Raw genomic sequence first — 26,784 nt, forward strand, 5'->3', positions numbered from 1 at the left:
GAACAAGGCTGCAGATGATTCCTTAAGCAAAGGGAGTCTCTATTAATAGGTCTCTTGCTGCCACAGGCTCTCCTTTCCAGCGTAAATTTTAGCAGTTCAGGGAGAGGCACAAGCTTTTCCTGCATCTGCTAGGTTTTGATTTTTTAACTTAAAATAATCTTCATGCCAAAGTGGCCCATCAGGGTCAACCTTCCCCGGTCCCCACATTTTTCATCTGTCAAAGTTTCTGTGATCCCTTAGCAAAGTGTGATTCCCCAGCACACTACTTTATAACTGAGTATTAATAATGGGGTTACTCATTTGACAAAAGACAATGGATTTTTTTAACTTATTTCAGTAAAATGTGTTATAAAGGTATAAGATGAATATACAAAAAATATTTTATCCACCGTCTCCTTATAAAAACATATGGATGGCTTTCCTCTTTTGGCTTTTCCAAGCTTGTCCAATTCACTAAGAGATGACATCATGTGGACATCAAATTTATCTCATGGGACCTAGTGAAGAAGTCAAACTGCATTGAATCTCAGACTTTCCCATGGTCAGAAGGGAGCTGTCCCAGGTCAGGGAGAGCAGGCCAGCCTCTCAGAGGTTAAATGAAAAGGTTGAAGCTTCAGCACCTGGCTCTTTGCACAGGGTCTGCCTGAGTCCACACCTGCTCTGACCCACCTGACTCTCCCCTGGGGCTGAGGTCTGGGGCCATCAGAGCAGTTGTATTCATGGCAGCAGCAGGATGACCTGGGAGGACAGGAAGTACTGCTCCCTCCACAGCCACCTGATTTCTCTTCCTGGAGACCCTCCACTCTTCACAGCGGGGTTGAGGGAAGCCTTAGCTAATCTTTCTGTGCTGATCAAGAGTTTTCTGCTAATAATAATTAAAAGTGTATCTCTTTTAGACAAATAAAACTGTTCAGCAGCACTTACAAAAGTGCACAGATGCATCACAGCAGGAAGAAAATAGAGGACAGGAAAATAATTGTCACTGATGAAATGCATTTCCAGGCCCAGAATGGATCCTCTACACTCTAGGTTGTCAAGTCAGCAAATCAAAACTTCAAGGACTTTCCTGTCGCTGTAAATGTTGTTGTTGTTTTTTTGTTTTGTTTTTTTTGCCGAGAATTTATTTATTTATTTATTTATTTTTATTTAATTAATTTTTATTGGTGTTCAATTTACCAACATACAGAAAAACACCCAGTGCTCATCCTGTCAAGTGTCCACCTCAGTGCCCGTCACCCATTCCCCTCCAACACCCGCCCTCCTCCCCTTCCACCACCCCTAGTTCGTTTCCCCGGGTTAGGAGTCTTTATGTTTTGTCTCCCCTCCTGATATTTCCCAACATTTCTTTTCCCTTCCTTTATATTCCCTTTCACTATTATTTATATTCCCCAAATGAATGAGAACATACACTGTTTGTCCTTCTCCGATTGACTTATTTCACTCAGCATAATACCCTCCAGTTCCATCCACGTTGAAGCAAATGGTGGGTATTTGTCGTTTCTAATTGCTGAGTAATATTCCATTGTATACATAAACCACATCTTCTTTATCCATTCATCTTTCGATGGACACCGAGGCTCCTTCTTCTTGACCAGAAACACAGAATATCCCAGCCAGCCAGGCCACAAACATCAAGAATCTGTAATGATTTCCCATGTATACGTAAGATCAGATATGCAACCCCAGCCAATCAACCTAAACCATATACTCTATCCTTATTCCCTGACTGACCTACTAGTCTTGTAAGGAAATCCTTGACCTCCCAGCTCATCCGTCCTGTTGCTCTTGGGTTACTTCTAAGGTTCTATAAAACTCCCTCTTGCCTAAATTCCCTGGGGCAGAGTGCTCCACTGCTTACCAGGCCCTGAACTCCCCAATCCATGGATAATTCTCTTTGAATAAAGGACATCATACTCTACACACTGAACTGTTTTACTCTTGTCATTTGACACACCCAGGAGAGTATTTGGCTGGAGGTTTGGAACAGATTTCATTATATACTAAGGGTGATCATAGATGTGAGCCAGTAGATATTGAGTCTTTACTTTCAGCAGTATCTGGATAAAAATGGTAACAGTAATTGAGAGAAAAAGAATTTTGAATGCTGACAACATAAACTAAAATTTATTTTCATAAAACAATAGATGGTCATGGATTATCCCCCAAAAGTAGGATTCTCCTATTGATAGAAATCTAGAAAAATAGAAACAGAAGAGTTCACCTAATTTCTCCCCACCCATATTGTTCAACTTCTATATTCAGACTCTTTCCACCTGTCACTTTGCTGTGCAGATATCACCCCCATTGTCACTCTTTTCACTTAAAATTTTGGCATAGCTGCCCTAAATGCCATCTGAGGAATATCTCAAAGGAATATTATTTTAACAGAATATTCTAGTCAACACTTAACCAACTCAGCACAACCTCAAAGCCTGAATTTTGGGACACTTGAGCCTTAAATCTTGGTGATAGCCCACCATATCTGTCCTCCCTTCAGGCTGACAGGCTATAATTAGCATAATTAATTGATATCGCAATACCCGTGAGGTCCTGGTAAACAAGGCACAACTACAAAGGAATTTCTCATTTAGGTGGAAGTCAATACGACTTTTATTTTTCAAATCTTCATTTCAGAACCTTTTAACAGTTGATCCTTCCGAGGTCCTGCCTTTACCATTTCTGAGCATCTGACACTGGAAGTACAGCACCTGGTCCTGCCCCCTAGAGTGCACTGTCCCCTAGTTCAATGCAGGCTTCTTCTTTCCGACACACACACACACACACACACACACACACAATCAGATTTTTCCATAACTGTATATTCCCTATAATTCTACACTATGAGGACCCCAGAAATTATCTACAGCAATCAGTCCAGTTTTGAGGTGAACCAACCCCCATGATTTCTTGAGCACTTTCTATGCATCTGGGACAGGCTATATGCTTTGCTTGCATTCCCTGCTCAGTCTGCCTGTAACTAAATGGGGTCCCTTTTGACAGATAAGGAAAGGAGGAGAAATGCTTGCCCAAGACTACAAAGAACCAAGTTATGTTAGGGAATTTAAATCTTCTGATGAGCCCTCTGAGAGAAATATTCCAATTTAGCTCAGGGTGTCTGTTGCCTTTTTAGCAGGGATCTCTGCTCTGTGCTTGTCCTTGCCTCGCGAGCAGTCTGCACACCGATTGCTCCATTATTATCAAAACCATTTGAAGCTTGAGATTTGTGTCCAGTCAGACCTGGCTAACATCACCACCTAATTCCTTTTACCCATACCGCTTAGGAAAAGTTGCTTAAAATACCAGCAAAAGCTTTGCCCATTTTAAAGGAAGGGAAGTAACATTCATCTCACAGGGTGATTTTCAGGATTCAATGAGCAGAACCATTTAGTATGTGCTCAGGTGTAGTGATGTCCAAGGATTGCTGTTGTCACTGGTGCCCTCACTGCATCAACATTCCTCAGTGTTTCTCAACATCCTGGCCATACATGGTCCCTCATCGCCCCCCTTGTGATCAGAACTATCCCTGCTCTCTGGCCCCTCCCTCCGTCCCACCTCTCTCTGAAGTACCTGCAAGTACCTCAGGGAAACAGAGGCTCAGACTCTAACCTACCTCTGCCACCACCCAGGCAGTCTCCTCCTAGCAGGTACAGACTTAAGATCACCCCGGACTTCTGTCTCCCTGTTAGGACCAGAGTCATGCTGTCCTGTGCATTTTCCTGTTTCCAGGTAAGCCTGGACTCCCTCCCAGTTGCAGGGCATAAGGGCTCCTTGAGGCTCTGACCACCACTGCCTCTTAGTGGTCCTCAAAGGCAGCCATGCAGTGATCAGACTTGAGTGAGGCTATGGTCCTGTTGTCCTGCCCACTGCTACTTACTTTGCAGCTGAGAGTCCCAGAGCAGAAGTAAAGGAAGCAGTAAGGTTAAATTCTCAGCACCCTCCTGCACTGGCATGTCTGGGCCTCAGCTCCTGAGGGGGGGGGGGGGACATGATCCTCAGGCAGGTTGATGCATCAACACTGGATGAGACCCAGGAACCTCCACCTTTACTCTTGAATGCTACTCCATATGGGATTTGGGGATCGGATTCCCTGGAGGACTTCTCTCCTCTGTAAAATGAGATGATTTAACGTCTACAGTTGTGTGACTGATTTCAGTGTTAAAACAAAATGGTACAAATAAAATAAAACTATGTTCACTACCTTCTTATAAAGTTAGCTGGGTAAAAAATAATAATAATAATGAACGAGAGAAAGAAAACAAGTGTTACTGGTTCTCTAGCCTGATCAAGAAACTCTTGTACGGGGGGGAAGAAGTAATAGCTCTTTGAGGAGGTCTAACTGAATTAAACCCATTTTCAATTGAAATTTCAGAGTCTCTATACTGTTCAATAGCATTGGTAACTATGATTAATCAAAGATATTCTAAATGATCTCAAGGAAATCGGTCCCTTAGGTTCACTAACTCCTTATGTGTCTCCTAGAGCTTCTGTATTTGTGGTGGGAAATTTATGATTAAGAAAGGCCTTAAAAAAAAAGAAATGCTTTGGTTGCACTCCCATCATTGTTGGCCAGTACCCTTTTTCAGTTACTCATTTTTATAGAAATTATATTTGGGTTTGTCACTGGAAGACAAAGAGGCAACTCAACTATTTTGTTTTGTTGAGTGTATAATCTGAAAAACAAGCAAACAGACAATAAATAATTATTGACAGATCTGGAAGGAAGTAATGTGATTAGTCACTGATCAAGATGTATGTCTGTCACTCACAAAATGATTTGTGGACTTCAAAAGCCAGCAGTGAAGTTTGTACTTTTTGTAATAACAGTTAATATATGTTGGTAATGGAAATATGGAATATACTGTTAAGAGCATGGTATTATTTCAGTAAACTGTGGTAACTGAAATTCTTGCATATTGAAACAGGCAAAGTTAGGATTTTCTGTATATTTTTATATATCAATATGCATGCATTTATGTATGCAAGTTTCTTTAAATATGATAAGACTTGTTTTAAAAAAATGTAAGACAAAAAAAAATAATGCAACACAGATGGTCCTAAAAATTAGTTTTGATCTTTAAGATTCTTTATCCATTCCCTCTTGAAAACTGCCATAACAGGTGTGGTGAGACGCAATCTGGAGTGTCAGAGCATATGACAGGAGCACCTCGCCTGACCAACTGCTCCTTGGCCACTATCAACATCAAATAAAGATGTTCTGCATGAAATAAAAAAAAAGAAATGCCTTCTTATGAAAGAGCCCAGCTAACACCCTGACCCTCTACTGAAGGCCTCGATCAAGGCTAAGATCTCCAGCATGTGCAGGAAGAGGTAGGGGTAGAGAGATAGAAATCTATCTTGGTCTGCTTGGGGGATGTTCCACCATTTGGTCTTTCCCATTTCCTAATACAAGCAGGCCCTCTCCTCTTGTGGCATTCTCTCAGGGCCTGACTCCACAGAGCAGTGACTCTGAGACCTATTACACTTTAGTTAGAGAGAAACTAGCTAAATACGAAGACACTCTCAGGAGAAGTCAACTCATGTCAATTAAATTATAATTTATCAAGATGGAGGATCCCTGGGTGACTCAGCGGTTTAGCACCTGCCTTTGGCCCAGGACGTGATCCTGGAGTTCTGGGATGGAGTCCCACATCAGGCTCCCTGCATGGAGCCTGCTTCTCCCTCTGCCTGTGTCTCTGCCTCTCTCTCTTCTCTCTCTCTCTCTCTCCCTCTCTCTGTGTGTGTGTGTGTGTGTGTGTGTGTGTCATGATTAAATAAATAAAATCTTTAAAAAAAATTTATCAAGATGATTCCATAGTAACTTTGAGTTACACACAACTGGAAAGACAGTGGTCTTGGGCATGGAGCAATCAACCATTTGGGGTTGGGGGGTGTAAGTTCAACTTTCCTCCACATGCCCTTCTCCTTTTGGCTAAGGTGAGCTTCACCAAGGACACTTTGGTCACATACACCAAAGGCAAAACTTCCTGAAGCCAACCAGCCCTCCTGTCCTAAGTAAACATTTGTTAATTAAATGGTTGTTTAAATCACTGATTCAAGGGCTGCCTGGTGGCTTGGCGGTTTAGCACTGCTTTGGCCCAGGGTGTGGTCCTGGGGTCCCAGGAAAGAGTCCTACATTGGGCTCCCTGTGTGGAGCCTGCTTCTCCCTCTGCCTATGTCTCTGCCTCTCTCTGTGTGTCTCTCATGAATAAATAAATACAGTCTTTAATAAATAAATAAATAAATAAATAAATAAATAAATATTACTGATTCATAAAAACACTGGAATAATCTTATTTGAATGAAAACACCAAGTTCAGTTGGTGACTCGTCTGTTGAAGTGAAATTGATATTTTGACTCTTACTAAGGGGCTCACATTGCTTCATGGTGGGGGATTTTGCATAATGGAACCTCAAAATATTCTGATAATTTGGGCAGAACTCATTTTACTTCATTTCTGAGGTAAGGACACAATGTCTCTGAACAATATGACCAACATTATGTTATCAAATTAAGGCGGATTAACTCTCAATATTTTAAATATCAGGATTTTCATTAGGTCCATTACCAACTGCCCACAAATACTAGTATTTTGGAAAAACTGATGCCTATTTACCACAGATTCACCATGTAAAAAATCACAATTCAAAAAATTACTTGGCATACCTGGAAATCCATGTTAACTGTTTTGTGTCAGGTGCTCTTCATGTTCAGCTCCTAGAACCAGCTCAGGGACACAACCAGGATAGAGGAAAGGGCACAACTTTGGAGAGGTCACCTCAGCATATTAGGACCAGGATAGTTTTTTCTGTCACTTCCACATACCCTAAATTGTCTCATAGAAATTTTGTATTATTTTTGAATTTTATTTTAAAATTTATTCTAAAAAGAATTCACAAGGCTCCTGGGTGGCTCAGTGGTGGCTCAGGTCTTATTCCAGTGTCCTGGGATTGAGTTCCACCACTGTCAGGGAAGGAACCCTGAGCTGACTCTGCTCCCACTTCCCAGTCTCCTCCTGATGCTCCTATTGACTGCTTCAAAGAAGCACCCAGAAAATAAGGAAGACCAAAGATCCATCCTATAAAGGTCTCCATCTTAAGGGCCAGGGCAAGGTAGAGAGCCTTGGTTCATGTAGAGGAGCAAAAGGAAGAAATCAAGCAGATGGTCAAATATGTGAGTTATGTTTGTCTGCAAATTAGCAAAACAATTTAGAGAGTAAGGGAGAGATTAAATCTAGTTCATTTCATTTCACTTTCCACAAAGCCACCAACGTCCCATATCTAACAGAACAGGATGTGCCCTATTCCTTTGGTAACAAAACAGGAAACTTCACAAGTGTTGAGTGATTATTATTAAATTCTGTGCGTTTCTGTTTAATGAACTAAGAAATGAGTTTGTGGATTATTTGTAATGCCTTCATTCTCAGATTAAATAATGGATTCTCTGGTATTTGGTGACTTATTCAGTAAGTCAGTAATACATAAGTCAAATAAATAATATAAATGAGATCCAGGTGTAAATAAATGACTTATGAATAAAAATTTTTGATGAATCCAATTCTGTGTTCTCAATGTTCTTTAATACAATAAGCAAGTATGCAGTAGTGAAAAAAATCTCAACTACAAAACAATTGAGACTAGAGAAATGGCTGCCACTTTCATGTCAACAAAATCTGCCTTCCACTCTTGTGTTAATTGATTCATCTTTTCTGTAATTTCTTAAACTACCTTTTTGCCACTTTTGTGTCAACATTTAAGCATGTTTCAATCACAAGCTGATCATTTCTAGCTACTGTAGTTCTGTTGCCTGTATTTTTTTAACTTCAAAATTGAAGTTACAGAGTAATTACCAAAAATGCCATTATATTCTGGAATTGGTAGAATTAGAAATTTGCAGCCATTTGAAACTAGAACTAAATCACAAGAAGAAGTTTGGAAGGATTTCAAACACATGGAAGTTAAAGGCCATCCTGCTAAAAGATGAAAGGGTCAACCAGGAAATTAGGGAAGAATTAAAAAGATTCATGGAAACTAATGAGAATGAAGATACAACTGTTCAAAATCTTTGGGATACAGCAAAAGCAGTCCTGAGGGGGAAATACATCGCAATACAAGCATCCATCCAAAAACTGGAAAGAACTCAAATACAAAAGTTAACCTTGCACCTAAAGGAGGTGGAGAAAAAAAAACAACAAATAGATCCTACACCCAGCAGAAGAAGAGAGTTAATAAAGATTCGAGCAGAACTCAATGAAAAAGAGACCAGAAGAACTGTGGAACAAATTACAAAACCAGATTAACAAAACCAGGACTTGGTTCTTTGAAAGAATTAATAAGATAGATAAACCATTAGCCAGCCTTATTAAAAAGAAGAGAGAAAAGACTCAAATTAATAAAATCATGAATGAGAAAGGAGAGATCACCACCAATAACAAGGAAATACAAACAATTTTAAAAACTTATTATGAGCAGCTATACGCCAATAAATTAGGCAATCTAGAAGAAATGGACGCATTTCTGGAAAACCACAAACTACCACAACTGGAAGAGGAAGAAATAGAAAACCTGAACAGGCCGATAACCAGGGAGGAAATTGAAGCAGTCATCAAAAACCTCCCAAGACACAAAAGTCCAGGGCCAGATGGCTTCCCTGGGGAATTCTATCAAACGTTTAGAAAAAGAAGCCATACCTATTCTACTAAAGTTGTTCGGAAAGATAGAAAGAGATGGAGTACTTCCAAATTCGTTCTATGAGGCCAGCATCACCTTAATTCCAAAACCAGACAAAGACCCCACCAAAAAGGAGAATTATAGACCAATATCCCTGATGAACACAGACGCAAAAATTCTCAACAAGATACTAGCCAATAGGATCCAACAACATGGCCAAGTGAGATTTATCCCTGGGATGCAAGGCTGGTTCAACACTCATAAAGCAATCGATGTGATTGATCATATCAGTAAGAGAAAAAAACAAGAACCATATGATCCTCTCAATAGATGCAGAGAAAGCATTTGACAAAATACATAATCCATTCCTGATCAAAACTCTGGAGAGTGTAGGGATAGAGGGAACATTCCTCAGCATCTCAAAAGCCATCTATGAAAGCCCACAGCAAATATCATTCTCAATGGGGAAAAAGTGGGAGCCTTTCCCCTAAGATCATGAACAAGACAGGGATGTCCACTCTCACCACTGCTATTCAACATAGTACTAGAAGCCCTAGCCTCAGCAATCAGACAACAAAAAGACATTAAAGGCATTCAAATTGGCAAAGAAGAAGTCAAATTTTCCCTCTTCACCGATGACATGGCACTCTACACAGAAAACCCAAAAGACTCCACCCCAAGATTGCTAGAACTCATACAGCAATTTGGTAGCGTGGCAGGATACAAAATCAATGCCCTGAAATCAATGGCATTTCTATACACTAACAATGAGACTGAAGAAAGAGAAATTAAGGAGTCAATTCTATTTACAATCTCACCCAAAAGCATAAGATACCTAGGAATAAACCTAACTGAAGAAGTAAAGGATCTATACCCTAAAAACTATAGAACACTTCTGAAAGAAATTGAGGAAGACACAAAGAGATGGAAAAATATTCCATGCTCATGGATTGGAAGAATTAATATAGTGAAAACGTCAATGTTGCTCAGGGCAGTTTACAGATTTAATGCAATCCCTATCAAAATACCATAGACTTTCTTCAGACAGTTGGAACAAATCATCTTAAGATTTGTGTGGAATCAGAAAATACCCCAAATAGCCAGGGGAATATTAAAAAAGAAGACCATAGCTGGGGGCATCACAATGCCAGATTTCAGGTTGTACTACAAAGCTGTGCTCATCAAGACAGTGTGGTACTGGCACAAAAACAGACACATAGATCAGCGGAGCAGATAGAGAATCCAGAAGTGGACCCTCAACTTTATGGTCAACTAATATTCGACAAAGCAGGAAAAACTATCCACTGGAAAAAAGAGTCTCTTCAATAAATTGGTGCTGGGAAAATTGGGCATCCACATGCAGAATGAAACTAGACCATTGTCTTACACCATACACAAAGATAAACTCAAAATGGATGAAAGATCTAAATGTGAGACAAGAATCCCTCAAAATCCTAGAGGAGAACACAGGCAACACCCTTTTGAACTTGGCCACAGCAACGTCTTACAAGATGCATCCATGAAGGCAAGAGAAACAAAAGCAAAAATGAACTATTGGGACTTCATCAAGATAAAAAAGCTTCTGCACAGCAAAAGAAACAGTCAACAAAACTAAAAGACAACCTACAGAATGGGAGAAGATATTTGCAAATGATGTATCAGATAAAGCGCTAGTATCCAAGATCTATAAAGACCTTATTAAACTCAACAGCAAAGAAACAAACAATCCAATCATGAAATGGGAAAAAGACATGAAGAGAAATCTCACAGAGGAAGACATAGACATGGCCAACACGCACATGAGAAAATGCTCCACTTCACTGGCCATCAGGGAAATACAAATCAAAACCACAATGAGATACCACCTCACACCAGTGAGAATGGGGAAAATTAACAAGGCAGGAAACCACAAATGTTGAAGAGGATGTGGAGAAAGGGGAACCCTCTTACACTGTTGGTGGGAATGTGAACTGGTGCAGCCACTCTGGAAAACCTTGTGGAGGTTCCTCAAAGAGTTAAAAATAGACCTGCCCTACGATCCAGCAATTGCACTGCAGGGGACTTACCCCAAAGATACAGATGCAATGAAACTCTGGGACACCTGCACTCGATGTTTATAGCAGCAATGTCTACAATAGCCAAGCTGTGGAAGGAGCCTCAGTGTCCATCGAAAGATGAATGGATAAAGAAGATGTGGTCTATGTATACAATGGAAAATGACATTAGAAACGAAAATACCCACCATTTGCTTCAACGTGGATGGACCTGGAGGGTATTATGCTGAGTGAAATAAGTCAATCGGAAAAGGACAAACATTATATGGTCTCATTCATTTGGGGAATATAAAAATTAGTGAAAGGGAATAAAGGGAAAGGAGAGAAAATGAGTGAAAATATCAGTGAGGGTGACAAAACATGAGAGACATCTAACTCTGGGAAATGAACAAAGGGTAGTGGAAGGAGAGGTGGGTGGGCGGTTGGGGTGAATGGGTGATGGGCACTGAGGGGGGCACTTGGCGGGATGAGCCCTGGGTGTTATGCGATTTGTTGGCAAGTTGAACTCTAATTAAAAAAAATTTTTAAAGAAATTTGCAGCCAATGGGCCAACAGATTTCATTGACTCTACTTCTATTCTTTCCTTAGTCAATTAAAAACAAAGAATTCATTAGTTTCTGTGTACAAAGGTGAATGTGCAGCCATTCCGTCAAGGAGTGGAGTTCCATATGAAAATGAAAACACATAATGTAATGAGGTGATAAGAACATATGACAGCTATTGGTAATTGGTATTCCTTATGCACTAGGCACTGTATTAAGTTCTTCGTATACTTTCTGTTCTGTAATCCCAGTAACAATACTTGAGATAGCCATTATTAGTATCATCATCTCAATTTTATAAGTTTTTTATAGTTAGAAATGTGATACTTGGAAAAATTAAGTCCTCTGATAATGAACAGCAAATTGGAATCTGACTCCGGATCTGTCTAATGACAGCATCTGAGCTCTCGATCCAGAGTGATGAGCAAAACAAAACAAACACACAATTTTTTGAAGAAGACATGTTGGGAGAAATAGAATTTAACCTTCCATTTTATGATTAGGTTTTTCTTTTCTTGATCTGAAGCATATTCCATTTCCCGGAACCACACAAAGTTATTAACATTGATCCCTGTTCTATGAACTTAGAGACAATCTGCAGATGATTTTCTGCAAAGACTATTATGCAATCATTTTTTTCTGACTTCTGGATCCCTAGTTTTTTTTTCTAGGAAAGATAGGCATAACAAAAACTGTTTATTGAGCAAAAGAAAGCATTGAGATGGAAAACAAATTGATGCTCCTTGATTACTGTCTTTGGAGCTGCATTCCTCCACTCTCTGCCCACTGACGTGTACAGAAAACTCTTCATATGTGAATGGACAAGAGAGTAAAGGACCTCCAGGTCAATCATGGTGACTGCATTGAGAAGTTGATTTGATACTTTGCTTGCTGAATATGGGTGCATTACATCCTTCTTAATTCTTTTTCTGAGTTTATATATTTTCATAAAAGGGACTACAAGAATATTTAGAATCAAAATATTGTTTAACAAAGTCTTCCTTGTTTTCCAATAATAATAAAAATATAACTTGAAAGCATCAAAGGAACATATTTCCAGGCACAGATGCACTTTGTGTCTGTTGTCATTTTTAGCATGATAGCATAAATTAACTTTCTGAAGGATATTTACTGCACTAATTATAGACGTAGAAACTCAGACATGAACAATTAAATAACTCAGCTGACATCTGTGGGAGTAAGTAGTATAGAAGAGTGCCTATTTTTATAGGCCATTAATAATATTCACAATAACGTTTTAAGGACTTGATGTATTTCAAAATATGAAGTTAACTAAATGGGTTAAGTGGTAGAGGAGGAAGTTTGATTATCTCTGTCAATTAAAAATATTCTCATAGATAATTTAAAGACCTGCAATATTGCTCACAATAAGAAGTGGTTAACTTTATTTGGTTAAAATGAAGAGAATAAAAACCAAATATGAAAATCTCCCTTAAAAATGTTATGTTTAGGGGCAGCCTGGGTGGCTCAGTGGTTTAGCACTGCCTTCAGCCCAGGGCGTGATCCTGGAGACCTGGGATCAAGTCCCATGTCAGGCTCCCTGCATTGAGCCTTCTTCTCCCTCTGCTTCTCCCTCTGCCTGTGTCTTTGTCTGTCTCTGTCTCTCCTTCTCGTGAATAAATAAATAAATAAAATATTTTTTAAAAAAAAGAGTCTCTCTCTCTCTCTTTAAAAAAAATACATATATATATATATTACTGAAAGCATTCCTATTTCCATTTTTAAATATGCAGAGTGACGCCTGGGTGGCATAGTCAGTGAAGTGTTGGACTCTTGGCTCAAGGCCTGATCTCAAGGTCCTACGATCCAGCCCTACATCCAGCTCAGAGCTCAGCATGGAGTCTGCATGGGATTCTCTCTCTCTCTCCTTTTTCCCCTCCCCCCATGTATACACAGGTGCACTCTCTTGTCTCTCTCTCACAAATAAATAAATATTTTACAAATTATAAATATGTAGCAAATGATCAAAGTAAAATTAAATGATGGGTGCTTTGTATTGTCATTTTTATAATTCATTTTTATTTTTTTTGAATTAATTTTTATTGGTGTTCAATTTACCAACATACAGAAAAACACCCAGTGCTCATCCCGTCAGGTGTCCACCTCAGTGCCCGTCACCCATTCCCCTCCCAACACCCGCCCTCCTCCCCTTCCACCACCCTTAGTTCGTTTCCCCGAGTATAATTCATTTTTATAAGAATTCCCTTATGGAACTGTTACTTATATGTGTTTTCTTATTTCCTGGCTCTGTGTCTTTGTAGGAGTCCCTTATCTTTGCCACAGTCCTCATTTGTGAAATGGAGATTAATCATAACAGCTCTTTCATAGGCCTACAGAATGTATTACATAAAATAATGCAAGAAGGCATTTACAACATTGCCTCAAAAACTGCAAGGCCACAATGGACTTTAGACGTCTATTAACTATAATGCTGACCACTCTACTCCACATAACATTGCTTTGAAAATTTTCCTGCCTGTGACATCTGCTCATGAGACAGTTCAAGAGACAGAGCGAGTAGAAGTCTGCTTTCCAGAGACTGCTCAGACTCATGTATCCCCAGCAGTTGTAGTCTAGTCCCTTTGTAGAGACACTTAAATTAAATATAAAATTTGATTCTTGAGTATTAATCTAGCTGGTGACATTTCAGTCAACTTTAAAAATGCTTGTGCACAAAGCATACTCTGTAACCTCATGAGATATTTCACTGTCTGAGTTCTGTTGTGCTATGTTACAGAGGAGTTCAGGTTGGGTTTCACATCCCATTCCCAGAACAACTGCAAATCAGAGACAGACAGACATAGGGGCCAAAGCCAGCAGGCCTGTCCTCATGTTCTTGAGCAATGCTTTTACAGTTTTGGATTCCAGAGGGAATAGCTGAGTGGGTATGAGCCATCCTACCTAATCCAGATGAACCTATTCATACAGGAATTTCTTTTCAGATCTCCTGATTGGGATCCCTCTTACCCAATCTGCCCAACATTCATGGGGAGGATGCCACAAACTGCTCATTTCCTTCGTTGATTATGAAGAACCCAGGAAACTAAGTCACCACTTTTTCTTAGAAACCTGAACCAGCCCTGCCCATCTGCCAATGACATCATAAGTCCTGTTAAGAGGGACCTCACTTCTTACCTTTTTGCTGGGAATCCAGCGGCCAACAGGATACTACTGCTGGAAGCGGTCATCATCTCACCCCTCTGGGCTTGTGAGTTGTCCCCAAGTCATGTCAGTCACAGAAGAGATTCAAGAATCTCTTTATTGTTGCCTTTCCTATAATATTTGTTCATGGAAATTTCTCTTCTTTGCTTGCAGTTGGCCTTGGGCAGGTGAAATTGGAACAACCTGAAATATCAAATTCCAGAGCAAGAGATAAGAGTGCCCACATATCATGCAAGGTAGTCACTGAGGATTTTAACAATGAAGTTATTCACTGGTACCGATACAAACCAGATCAGGAGATAGAATATCTAATATTGGTTCAAACAAGCTCTACTCAAGTTTCTTTGGGAGGAAAACCAAACTTAAGTAAAAATGCTCCTACTTCCACTTCAACCTTGAATATAAACTTCTTACAAAAGGAAGACAAAGCCATGTACTACTGTGCCTGCTGGAATAGGATCCACAGCATCAGAGTTGCCAAGAGAAGCTGCACAAGAATCATCTTCAGGTCTGACCCACCCACATTCTTCTCAATATGAGAAACCACAGAAGCTGCACAGCTGGGTGCCCAGCCTGAGCCTCTCCCTCTGCATTATTTTCTGAGCTTTCAGGGAGACTTCATAGATTCTGCTTGGTGAACCCCACGTGATATCAGCAAAGATAATGTATATATATAAACATTTTGATATTGTTTCCTTCAAAATTCATTTTCTGGGAACTCTGAAAATACATCATATACTGTTAAGAGAAAAATAATTTTGTCTGTTAACTGACTTTAGAGGAAGAGATTTTTAGTACTTGAATGGTTCAGAAGGAAGACAGGAACTGGTATATATTTTACATAAATTTCCCTGTTATTATTACCTTCATATTTTACTTCTAGGCATCACAACTCCTCAGAGTGCAATGATCTGTCAAATGTAACAATTGGATGTCTTTTAATAGTGTCTGTGGCCATCCTGAAGGAACCTACTGACCATGAAATCCTCTAGTAGACAATCAGCTATTTTGAGGAAAGGAGAGAGTAAAGTATAAATCCTGTATCCTAGAAGTAGAAGCAGTAACTTACTCCACATTCAAGATCCATACTGGGACAAAACCAGGATTGATCCATTGGAACAGGTCCCTGAGCAAATCAAGTGCCTCCAGCATGGTAGATATGGCTCTAAGACTTTGTTTTCCAGGGTTCTACAAAGCAAACTAAAGATCCTGATTAACGACCAGATGGTTAAAAGGAAAGATAATGCAATCTCGCTACATGTCGAAAGAAAAGAAAGGTAATGTCCATCACAAATCAATAAAACAAAAAATAATTATTGAGAACCAATTTATTTGATTAGTCACTGGATGATTTGTGAATTTTCAAGAAACAGGGAAACATACAGTGTAAAAACTCCTCTCCCACAGCTTTAGAAACCACTTTCAAAGGATAAGATAAATCCTTTACTTCACAAAAATTTGGTACTTTTCATAACATGTTTATCTGACCATTTGATTGCCATGCCAGCAGTTTACCCCTGGTTCCTGAGATCATGAAACACACTCATTCTGTTTCTCATTCTAAGAATCATTGGTCCTATCAAGTGCAGAGATGCTATGGAAAGCAGAATGAATTCCTCCCACAGCAGTGTCAACCCCTTCCCAGCGGCAAACTCAGGATCCTCTGTCCCATACCTTGTCCATTATGACTCATAATTGTGGTAGGTCCCCAGTGGTAAGGCCCCGAGGGATGGGCCTCACCTCCCCCCCTCTATGCCTACACAAACAATGGCAAGAAGACCCCAGAATGAAATAGAGAGTCAGAGAATATAAACTCTTTCAAGAAAGAAAGGAATGAAAAGAGGGATTAAGCTCCTCCCAATCTCTGTGCTAAATACTTAATACAGATTATTTAATTTAATCCTTAAAACAATAGTGCAGAATATGATCCACATGGCCATATGTGGATTAATCTCAGGCAATGGAGCCACCCTGACTTTTCAACACACAATAATCATGAAACACTACAGTGATGAGCAATAGGAAAAGGGGTACCTTATCTACAAGGTTTTGAAGTACAGGATAGTTTATAAAGAAGAACATGTTTTTCTTGAAGAGTTATAAGTAAAACTTACAAATTACTGAAGGACAAATGAAGTCTGCCCTGGTCTGGACCTTGGCATGCATTTCTAAGGTGTGCATATTAACCTACAAGGGGATACTCTGATTTCAGATCATATAAATCTTTCACCTTTTTACCTCCAAGGGGTCCACAACATGTAGCACCAAGAGAGGACTTGACCAGGATGAAAGGTAGAGTCAGTATTTTCGGCACCCCTGCCATCAATAGTTTGGGATTTTTACATTTAATAACAAATTGTTTATATTACATTTTAAAATATACCTGCATAATAAATAATAAAATAAAACTGTATAGATGACATGTAAAATGATTACATATTTATATTATCCCATGTAATAGTATTACTACCTATATCTACGGATAAAAGGAAAACTAAAATAGTATAATTAAACACATTGACAATAATAGTTACCTTGGAAGAGGGTGTCTGCTAATTATGCCCATGTGCAGCAACCTCCAGTTTTGTAAATCAGTTTTCATTTAAACTTGGCCTTGGCCATATGCTTACAAATTGCCTATAGCTGTCCTTATACCACAATGGCAGAGCTGAATATTTGCAACAGGGACCCAAAGCCAAGATGTTGATCCCTTCGCCCTCTACAGAAAATATTTAACAATCACCTCCCTAGAATTATATACTGTGGAGTGCATTTATTTTTATTTCACATTTCCCTATTCCTCCAAGTTTCCTCAATGACCCTTTGTTGTTACATAGCCACTCCACCCATATTAACTGTCTTCCTCTGGATAAATTGCTTAAACTCTCATTCTTTTTCCTCAGTTGGAAAAGGAAAATATAAATATATTTACCTAGAGGAACTGTCAAGAGGACTTACTCACAGAATACATATAAAGTTCTTACAAGTGCTTGGAGCATGCCTAATGCTCACTCTCCTTAGGCATACTTTGATTATATGGGTTACTATGGCATACTTGAACATAAGATAACAAAATATAGAAACAAAACTGTACCTTATTATTTGCTTCAACTTTTTATTTTAAATAATAGAATAAATGAAAACAGACCACTTTTCCTTTCAGACATTTCTAGTAGAACACCTGCTGCTGACAGACATTCCTGGAACACTGCCATGCCAATGCATTTCCTAACTGTCAATGACTGCTTTTGTGCTACAGTGGCAGAGGTGGTAAATCACAAGAGAGATCTTAGGCCAAACAGTCTAAATAAAATATTTGCTATCTGGCCCTGTACAGAAAAATGTTAGCAGTGTCTCTGTGCAAAATGAGTAAAGGAATGAATTCATAGCTATCACTAAAATTTAAGATACAAGAAGAAAATATATTGCTATATTTTACTGCATGAAAATGAAAAAAAAACTTGCAATGCAAAATGCAGCATAAGATGAAGCAAAAGACAAATGACAAACCATGAGAAAATACTTGCAACTTGTATAGCACATAATGGTCAACTATCCTCAAAATAAAAATCCATTCTAAAAATGGAAGTAAATCACTTAACACATCCTGTAGGAAAATAGCAAAGGATGAAAAGCCAATTTATGAAAAGAAATATAAAAAAAAATAGTTCTTAAAATATAAATAGAAGTTCAACTTCACTTTTAATAAGATAAATATCAATTAAAACTATATTGAGATACCATTTCACATTCATGAGATTGAATAAAAATAATAACCTCGTGAAGCTATGGGAAAAACAGACATCTCACACTTTGCTAGTAAGGATGCAAAATACAACACTTTTGTGAAAGAATCTGGAAACCTGAACCAGCCCCGCCTTCCTGCCAATGCCTAACAAGTTCTTTTAGCAGGGACCTCACTTCTTACCTTGTACCCTGGGGAGCCAGTCAGGTCAACAGGATGCTATTGCTGGAAGTGATCATCATCTCATCCCTCTGGGCTTGTAAGTTGTCCCCAAGTCATATGAGTCTACAGGAGAGACTTGAGAAATTATTTATTGTTGCCTTTTCCCATATCATTTGTTCACTGGAGTTTCTCTTCTTTGCTTGCAGTTGGCCTTGGGCAGGTGAAGTTAGAACAACATGAAATATCAGTTTCCAGAGCAAGAGATAAGACTGCTCGCATATCATGCAAGGTGATCACTGAGGATTTTAACAGTGAAGTTATACACTGGTACCGACACAAACCAGATAAGGAGATAGAACATCTAATAATGGTCCAAACAAGCTCTACTCAAGCTTCTTTAGATGGGAGGAAAAACAAACTTGAGGCAAGTAAAAATGCTCTTACTTCCACATCAACTTTGAGTATAAATTTCTTACAAGAAGAAGACGAAGCCATGTACTACTGTGCCTGCTGGAAAGGATCCACAGCATCAGAGTTGCCAAAAGAAGCTGCACAAGAATCATCTTCAGGTCTGACCCACCCACATTCTTCTCAATATGAGCAACCACAAAAGCTGCACAGCTGGGTGACCACTCTGAGCCTCTGTCCCTTGGCAGTATTTCCTGAGCTTTGCAGGAAGACATCATTGGTTCTGCTCAGTGAATTCCACATGATATCAGCAATGATAGCATGTGTATAACCATTTTGATACTATTTTCCTTGAAATTCACTTGTCTGAGAACTCTGAAAATACAAGGTGGTTGGTTCAGAGAAAGCTCCATCTGTCTATTAAATCATTTTAGAGAAAGAGATTTTTAGTACTGAATAGTTCAGAAGGAAGACAGGAAGGGGTATATGTTTTACATAAGTATTTCCTTTTATTACTATTCTCTGATTTTAGTCATAGGCATTAAAACTCCACATAAATGTAATGATCTGTCAAACGTAAAAATTGTATGTCTTTTATCAGTAGTCTGTGGCCATCCTGAAGGAACCTACTGACCATGAAATCCTCTAGTAGACAATCAGCTATTTTGGGGAAAGGAAGAGAGCAAAGTATAAATCCTGTATCCTAGAGATAGAAGTAGCACCTCACTTCACATTCAAGGATCAATGCTGGGACAAAACTAGGACTGAGCCATTGGAACAGGCTCCTGAGCAAATCAAGTGCCTCCAGCATGGTGGATATGTCTCTAAGACTTTGTTTTCCACAGTTCTTCAAAGTAAACTAAAGATCCTGAATAAGGACCAGATGGTTAAAAAGAAAGATAATGCATTCTCCTTACATCTTTAAAGAAAAGAAAGGTAATGGTCGTCACAAATCAATAAAACAAGAAATAATTATGTATAATTGAATTCTGTGATTAACATCTGGATGGTTGTGAATTTTCAAGAAACAGGGAAACACACAGTGTAAAAACTCTTCTTCCTCAGCTTTAGAAACCATTTTCAAAGGATAAGATAAATACTTTACTTCACAAAAATTTGGTACTTTTCATAACATGTTTATCTGACCATTTGATTGCCATGCCAGCAGTTTATCCCTGGTTCCGGAGATCATGAAACACACTCATTCTGTTTCTCATTCTAAGAATCATTGGCCCTATCAAGTACAGAGATGCTATGGAAAGCAGAATGAATTCCTCCCACAGCAGTGTCAACCCCTTCCCAGGGGGCTAACTCAGGATCTTGTGTCCCACACCTTGTCCATTATGACTCATAATTGTGGCGGGTCCTCAGTGGTAAGACCCCAAGGGATGGGTCTCAATAGGGACTTGAGACCTCCCCCTACACACCTACAAAAACAATGGTAAGAAGATCCCAGAATGGAATATAGTGTCAGAGAATATAAACCTTTTCCAAAAAGAAGTAAATAAAAATTGGGTTTAAGTTCCTCACAGTATCTGTGCTAAATATCCTATACAGATTACTTAATTTAATCCTTAAAACAAGAGTGCAAAATTTGATGGCAAGGCCACATGGGGACTGATCTCAGGCAATGGAGCCACCCTCACTATTCAACACACATTAACCATGAAACTTTACACTGATGAACAATAGGGAGAGAGGTAACTTATCTAGGAGGCTTGGAAGTGAAAATATACAATGTAGCTCTTTGAAAATATGTTTCCTGAAGAAATATACATAAAATTTATAAATTTACTGAAGCACAAACCAAGTCTGTCCTGATCTGAACCTTGGCAGGAATTCCTAATGTGTGCATTCTAACCTCCAAAGGGTCCAGAACATGTAGCCCCATGAGGACTTGACTGAAATGGAGGGCCAAAGTTAGAGTCAGTATTTTCAGCACTCTTGCCATCAATAGTTTTGGATTTTTACATTTAGTAACCAATTGTTTTATAACAATTTAAAATATAACTGCATAACAAAAAATATAGTAACTGAATAGATAACAAGTAAAATGGATATATATTTATACTTTCCTGTGTAATAGTATTACTACTTAAATCTCCAGAAAAAAAGGAAAACCCAAAAACTGTAATAAACCACATTGGCAATAGTGTTTACCTTGGAACAGGAAGACTGCTAATTATGCCCATGCCCAGCAACCTCCAGTTTTGTAAATAAGGTTTTATTGAAAGTTGGCCTTGACCATATGCTTACACATTGTCTATAGCTGTTCTTGTACTACAAAGGCAGGGCTGAATATTTACAACGGAGATTCACAAATCCTAAAATATTCAGCCTTTGTTGTATATTCACTCCCCCTCCATATTAACTGTCTTCCACAGGATAAATTGCTTGACATATCTTTCATTCTTATCCTTCACTTGGAAATAGAAAATATAAATATATTTACCTGGAGGAACTGTCAAGAGGACTTACTTACAGAATACATATAAAGTCTTACAAGTGCTTGGAGGATGCCTAATACTCACTCTCCATAAGCATACTTTGAATATATGGGTTATTATGGCATATTTGATCATAAGATAACAAAATATAGAACACAAACTATAACTCACTATATTCTTCAATCTTTTCTTTTAAATAATAGAATAAGGAAAAAATAGACCACTTTTCCTTACAGACATTTCTAACAGAACACCTGCTGTTGACATGTCTGGAACACAGCCATACCTATGTATTACCTAACTGTCAACGACTGCTTTTGTGCTACAATAGCAGAGGTGGTGAATCACAGGCATCTTACATATTGCTGGTAAGGATGCAAAATACAACCCTGTTGTGCAGGAATTTGGAAATATCTAACAAAAACGTTTATGCATTTATAATTCAACCTAGGAAAAACACTTTTTGAAATTCACTCTTGAAGTTACAGTTTCAATACTATGAGCAAGTATATGCAAAAAGCTTCATTTGGTAACGGCAAAATCTTGAAAATGACATATCAAAACATAATGGGTTTGATTGAATAAGTTATGACACATGCACCTAATGTGGGAGTATACACTGCTATATAGAATGTGAGGTGTAAAACCACCTGTAATTTATCTAGTGGCAGTTCATAATTGGAAAGTGAAATTTTAAACATAGTATAATTTACAGTAACAACAATAACTATCAAAAGACCTCTATAACACAGAGAGATGAGATGAAATTTAACTAAGCTTGGGAAGGATTTCCATGCTAAAAACAATAAAACATTATTGACAGAAGCCATAGAAGAACCAAATAAATCTAGAGATATACCATATTCATAGATTGGAAGACTCAATAGTGATAAATGCATTCAATGTAATACCAACCAAATTCCCAGAATTTCATAGAAAATCATAGAAATTCATAGAAATCAACAAATTGGTTGCAAAATTTATGGGAAGAGGAAAACATAGCATTGTCAAAACAGTTTTGAAAAGTACGTAAAATGCCATGAAGCTACAATGGTCAAGACAGTGGAGTATTGGTGAAAACAGAGGCATAGATAAGAGGAACAGAATCCAGAAATAGGGCAACACATAAGCACTTAACTAATTCCTAACAATGATTGGGAAATCCAATGAAGAAAAGAGAGACCTTTCCCCACTGTTTATGAGACAACTGAACATCTGTGTAGAAAATAATATCTCAATGCATATCAAATACCACAAACTAACTAAAAACAGATGGTAGAACTAAGTTTTGTGATTCCTTAGCAAAGTGTGATTCCCCAGCACACTACTTATGACTGGTTGTAATAACAGAGTTACTCATCTAACAAAGACAACTGATTTTGTTAACTGTTTTCAATACAATGTATTATAAAGGTAGAAATTGAAAATAGGGATCCCTGGGTGGCGCAGCGGTTTGGCGCCTGCATTTGGCCCAGGGCGCGATCCTGGAGACCTGGGATCGAATCCCACATCGAGCTCCCGGTGCATGGAGCCTGCTTCTCCCTCTGCCTGTGTCTCTGCCCCTCTCTCTCTCTCTCTCTCTCTCTCTCTCTCTCTCTCATAAATAAATAAAAATTAAAAAAATTTAAAAAAAGAAATTGAAAATAAAAGAATATTTTATCCACATTCTACTCATTGGAATGTATTGATAGCTTCCTCTTTTGGGTTTTCCAATCTTGTCCAGTTTTCTAAGAGTTCACATCATGTGGACATCCAATTTATTCCATGGGACCTAGTAAAGAAGTCAAACTGCATTAGATCTCAGATTCTCCCAGGGTCAGAAGGGAGCTGTGCCAGGTCAGAGAAAACTCACCGATGTCTCAGAGGTTAAATGAAAAGGTCCAAGTTTCATCACCTGGCTCTTTGTGCAGGGTCAGCCTGAGTCCACACCTGCTCTGACCCACCTGCCTCTCCCCTGGAGCTGAGGTCAGGGGCCATCAGAGCAGTTGTATTCATGGCAGGATGACCTGGGAGGACAGGAAGTACTGCTCCCTTCAGATCCACCTGATTTCTTTCTTCCTGGGGACCAGGAGGTCTTGCTCAGAACCCTCCACTCTCCACATGAGGGTGGAGGGAAAGCCTTAGATACTCTTTCTGTGCTGCTCAAGAGTTTTCTGCTAATAATTTTTAAATGTATTCCTTTTAGACTATATAAGTTTTCAGCACCACTTACAAAGTGCACAGATGCACCACAGCAGGAGGAGGAGTAGAGGACAGGAAAACAATTGTCACTTGTTGAAATGCACTTCCAGGTCCAGGGTGGACTCTCTATTCTCTGGGTTGTCAGATCAGCAAACTAAAACTTAGATACTCTCCTTTCCCTGTAAATGCTGCCCTTGACCAGAAACAGTCTATCCCAGCCAGCCAGGCCCCAGACACCAAGAATATGTAACGTTTTCCCGGTTCTACATAAGATCAGATATGCAACCCCAGCCAATCAGCCTAAGCCAAATACTCTCTCCTCATTCCCTGACTGACCTGCCAGCTAGTGAAGAAATCCCTGACTTCCCAGCTCATCCTGGGCTGCTTCTAAGGCTCTACAAAACTATTTCTTGCTCTGAATCTCTGGGGCAGAGTGCTCCACCGCTTATGAGGCTCTAAACTCCTCAATCCATGGATTGTTCTCCTTTGAATAAAGGACATCACATTCTAGAATATATATTGTATTATTTTGTCATATGACACACTCAAGAGAGTATTTGGCTCGAGGTGTGAGACAGACTTCATTACACGTTAAGGCTGGTCATGACCAAAAGTTGTTGAGTCTTTGCTTTCAGCAGTGTTTGAACAAATGATAACAATAATTGAGAGAAAAATACTTTTGAAGGCTGACAACACAAACTAAAATTTAGTTTCATAAAGCAATAGATGGTTGTGTATTATTCCCCTCTAAATAAGATTCTCTTATTGGAAGAAATCTAGAAAAATGCAAAGAAAAGTGTTACCCAATTTCTAAGAACCCACATTGCTCAACATCTATATTCAGACTCATTCCACCTGTCGTTTGCTGTGCCGATGACAGCCCCACCGGCTCACTCCTTTCCACTTACCACTTTGGCCCAGCTGCCCTATACACCTGATGAGGGCCTGAATGATGGCTCCAGAATATTCTTTTAGCAGAATATTCTAGTCAACACTTCACCAAGTCAGTATAACCTCAAAGCCTGCATTTTGGAGCATTTGAGACTTCAATCTTGGTTGTAGTTCAGCATATCTGTCTTTCAGTTTTTACCAAGAGGAGGAGCTCAGAAGCTAGGTCTGGTAGTGGGTGTGAAGGACCCAAACTTCCTGCCCCGGCCAACCCTTCCTGACTGTCTCCACTGCTTTCTTCTTCCAGGCTGACAGGCTGTCATTAGCATAACTAATTTCTGTAACTACACCCAAAAGGCCCAGGTATACTTTCACATTTCCTTGGAAGTCAATATTACTTTTATTTCTCAAAGCTTCATTTCAGGTGCATTCCTCAGCTGACCCTTCCTGAGGCCCCGCCTTTATCATTTCTGAGCATCTGACACTGGAACTGCAGCACCTGGTCCTGCTCCCTGGTCTGCACAGCCCCCTGGCTCAATGCAGACTACATACACACATACACACACATGCACCTATTTTCCAAGACTATAATAGTTCCTATAATTCTACACTATGAAGACCCCAGAAATCATCTACTGCAATCAGTCCAGTTTTAAGGTGAAAGCATAACATTTCTTAAGTATTTTCTATGCATCTGGGACAGGCTACATGCTTTGCTCATATTCTCTACTTACACTGCCTGTAACTAAATGAGGTCTCTTTTGACAAATAAGGAAAAGGAGGAGAAACAGCTTGCCCAAGACTACACAACTCTCATGTTATGTTAGGGCATTTAAGTCTTCTGATTAAGCCCTCTGGGGAAAGGCTCCAATATAGCTGCTCCCTTTTCAGCAGGGATCCCTGTTCTCTGCTTATCCCTGCCTCCCAAGCAGGCTGCATACTCACTGCTCCGTTATTACCACGAGACCATTTGAGGCTTGAGATTTGTGTCCAGTAAGAACTAGCTAACATCCACACCTACTTCATCTTAGGCATGCCACATTGGAAGAGTTACTTAAAATGCCAGCCAAGCCTTCCCCATTTTAAAGGGGGGGAGGAAGTAGCATTCATCTCACAGGGTGATTTTCAGGATTTAATCCAACAATGAGCAGAAGTAATTAGCGCAGTGCTCAGGTATAATCTATATCCAATGAAGGATTATTGTTGTCACTGGAGCTCTGCTTGTACCACCATTCCTCAGTATTTCTCAGTGCCCTGACCACTGATGGTCTCTCACCCTCCCTTGTGGTCAGACCTAACCCTGTCCTCTGCCCCTCCCTCCTCCCACCTCTCTCTCACCAGTACCTGCAGGTGCCTCAGGGAAGCAGAGGCTCAGACCCTAACCTGCCCTCTGCAGTCTCCTTTCAACAGGTGCAGCCTTGAGGTCACACCAGGCTTCTGTCCACCTGGTAGGACACGGGGTCATGCTGTTCCAAACACATTCCTGTTTCCAGGTAAGTCTGGACTCCCTCCCAGGTGCAGGGCATAAGGGCTTATCCTGAGGCTCTGGCCACCACTGCCTCTTTGTGGTCCTCAAAGGCAGCCATGCAGTGATCAAACTTGAGCAGAGGCTATGGTCCTGTTGCCCCGCCCACTATTAGTTACTTTACAGTGGAGACTCGGAGCAGAAGCACAGGAAGCAGTAAGGCTAACTTCTCAGCACCCTTCTGCACTGGCATGACTGGGTTCACTGTGGGGGGACATGATCCTCGGGCAGGTTGATGCATCAACTCTGGATGAGAACCAGGGCCCTCACCTTCCACTTCTGCTTGAATTCTGCTTGAATGCTACTCCATAGGGGATTTGGGGATTAGATCCCTGGACTTCTTTTCTCTCGTCTGTAAAATAAGATGATTCAACTTCTACGATCGTGTGACAGATTTCAGTGTTAAAACAAAATTCTACAAATAACATAGCACTGTGTTCATTACCTTCTATAAAGTTAGGTGATCAATGAGAAAGAAGAAAGAAAAAGAAAGAAGAAAGAAAACTGGTGTTACTGTTCTCCAGCTCCAAACAGGAAAACTCCTGCTGTATGTGGGGAAGAAGTAAAAGCTCTTTGAGGAGGTCTAGCTGAATTAAACCCATTTTCAATGAATTTTCAAAGTCTACATATGGCTCAATAACATTGGTAAATATAATTAATGAAAAGAAATTCTAAATAACTGAGACAAAATTGAACCCTCGGGGGCACTCACTCCTCATCTGTCTCCATGAGCTTCTGTTTTTGATCCGGGAGATTTATGATTAAGAAATGCCTTCTTTTGTAAGAGTCCAGCTAACACCCACAGACACATACTCTTTTGAAGGCCTGGGTCAAGGCTATGACTTCCAGCATGTGAGGAAGGGGTAGAGGTGGAGGCGCAGAAATCTTTGTTGGTCTGTTTGGGGGATGTTCCTCCATTTCGTCTTCCCCATTACCTAATACAAGCAAACCCTCTCCTCTCGTGGCATCCTCTCAGGGCCTG

The 26,784-nt window shown here is 39.6% G+C and overlaps 1 long non-coding RNA gene and 1 gene segment (V, D, J or C); one reads left to right on the forward strand and one right to left on the reverse strand.

Annotated features, from left to right (window-relative positions):
- Window positions 1–1,492: 1,492 nt before the first annotated feature.
- LOC121501339 lies at window positions 1,493–17,753 on the reverse strand. The gene is made up of 3 exons (XR_005990584.1): window positions 15,516–17,753; window positions 14,420–14,629; window positions 1,493–1,639 (listed from the first exon to the last, which is right to left on the reverse strand). It is a non-coding gene; the product is annotated as an uncharacterized LOC121501339 (long non-coding RNA).
- A 491-nt stretch (window positions 17,754–18,244) lies between these two features.
- LOC121501691 lies at window positions 18,245–19,092 on the forward strand. The segment is given in 2 exon segments: window positions 18,245–18,450; window positions 18,560–19,092. Coding segments are annotated over 2 exon segments (576 nt in total).
- The last annotated feature ends 7,692 nt before the right edge of the window (window positions 19,093–26,784 follow it).

The sequence above is a fragment of the Vulpes lagopus genome, chromosome 11 (assembly GCF_018345385.1).
Source record: "Vulpes lagopus strain Blue_001 chromosome 11, ASM1834538v1, whole genome shotgun sequence".
Taxonomy (NCBI): domain Eukaryota; kingdom Metazoa; phylum Chordata; class Mammalia; order Carnivora; family Canidae; genus Vulpes; species Vulpes lagopus.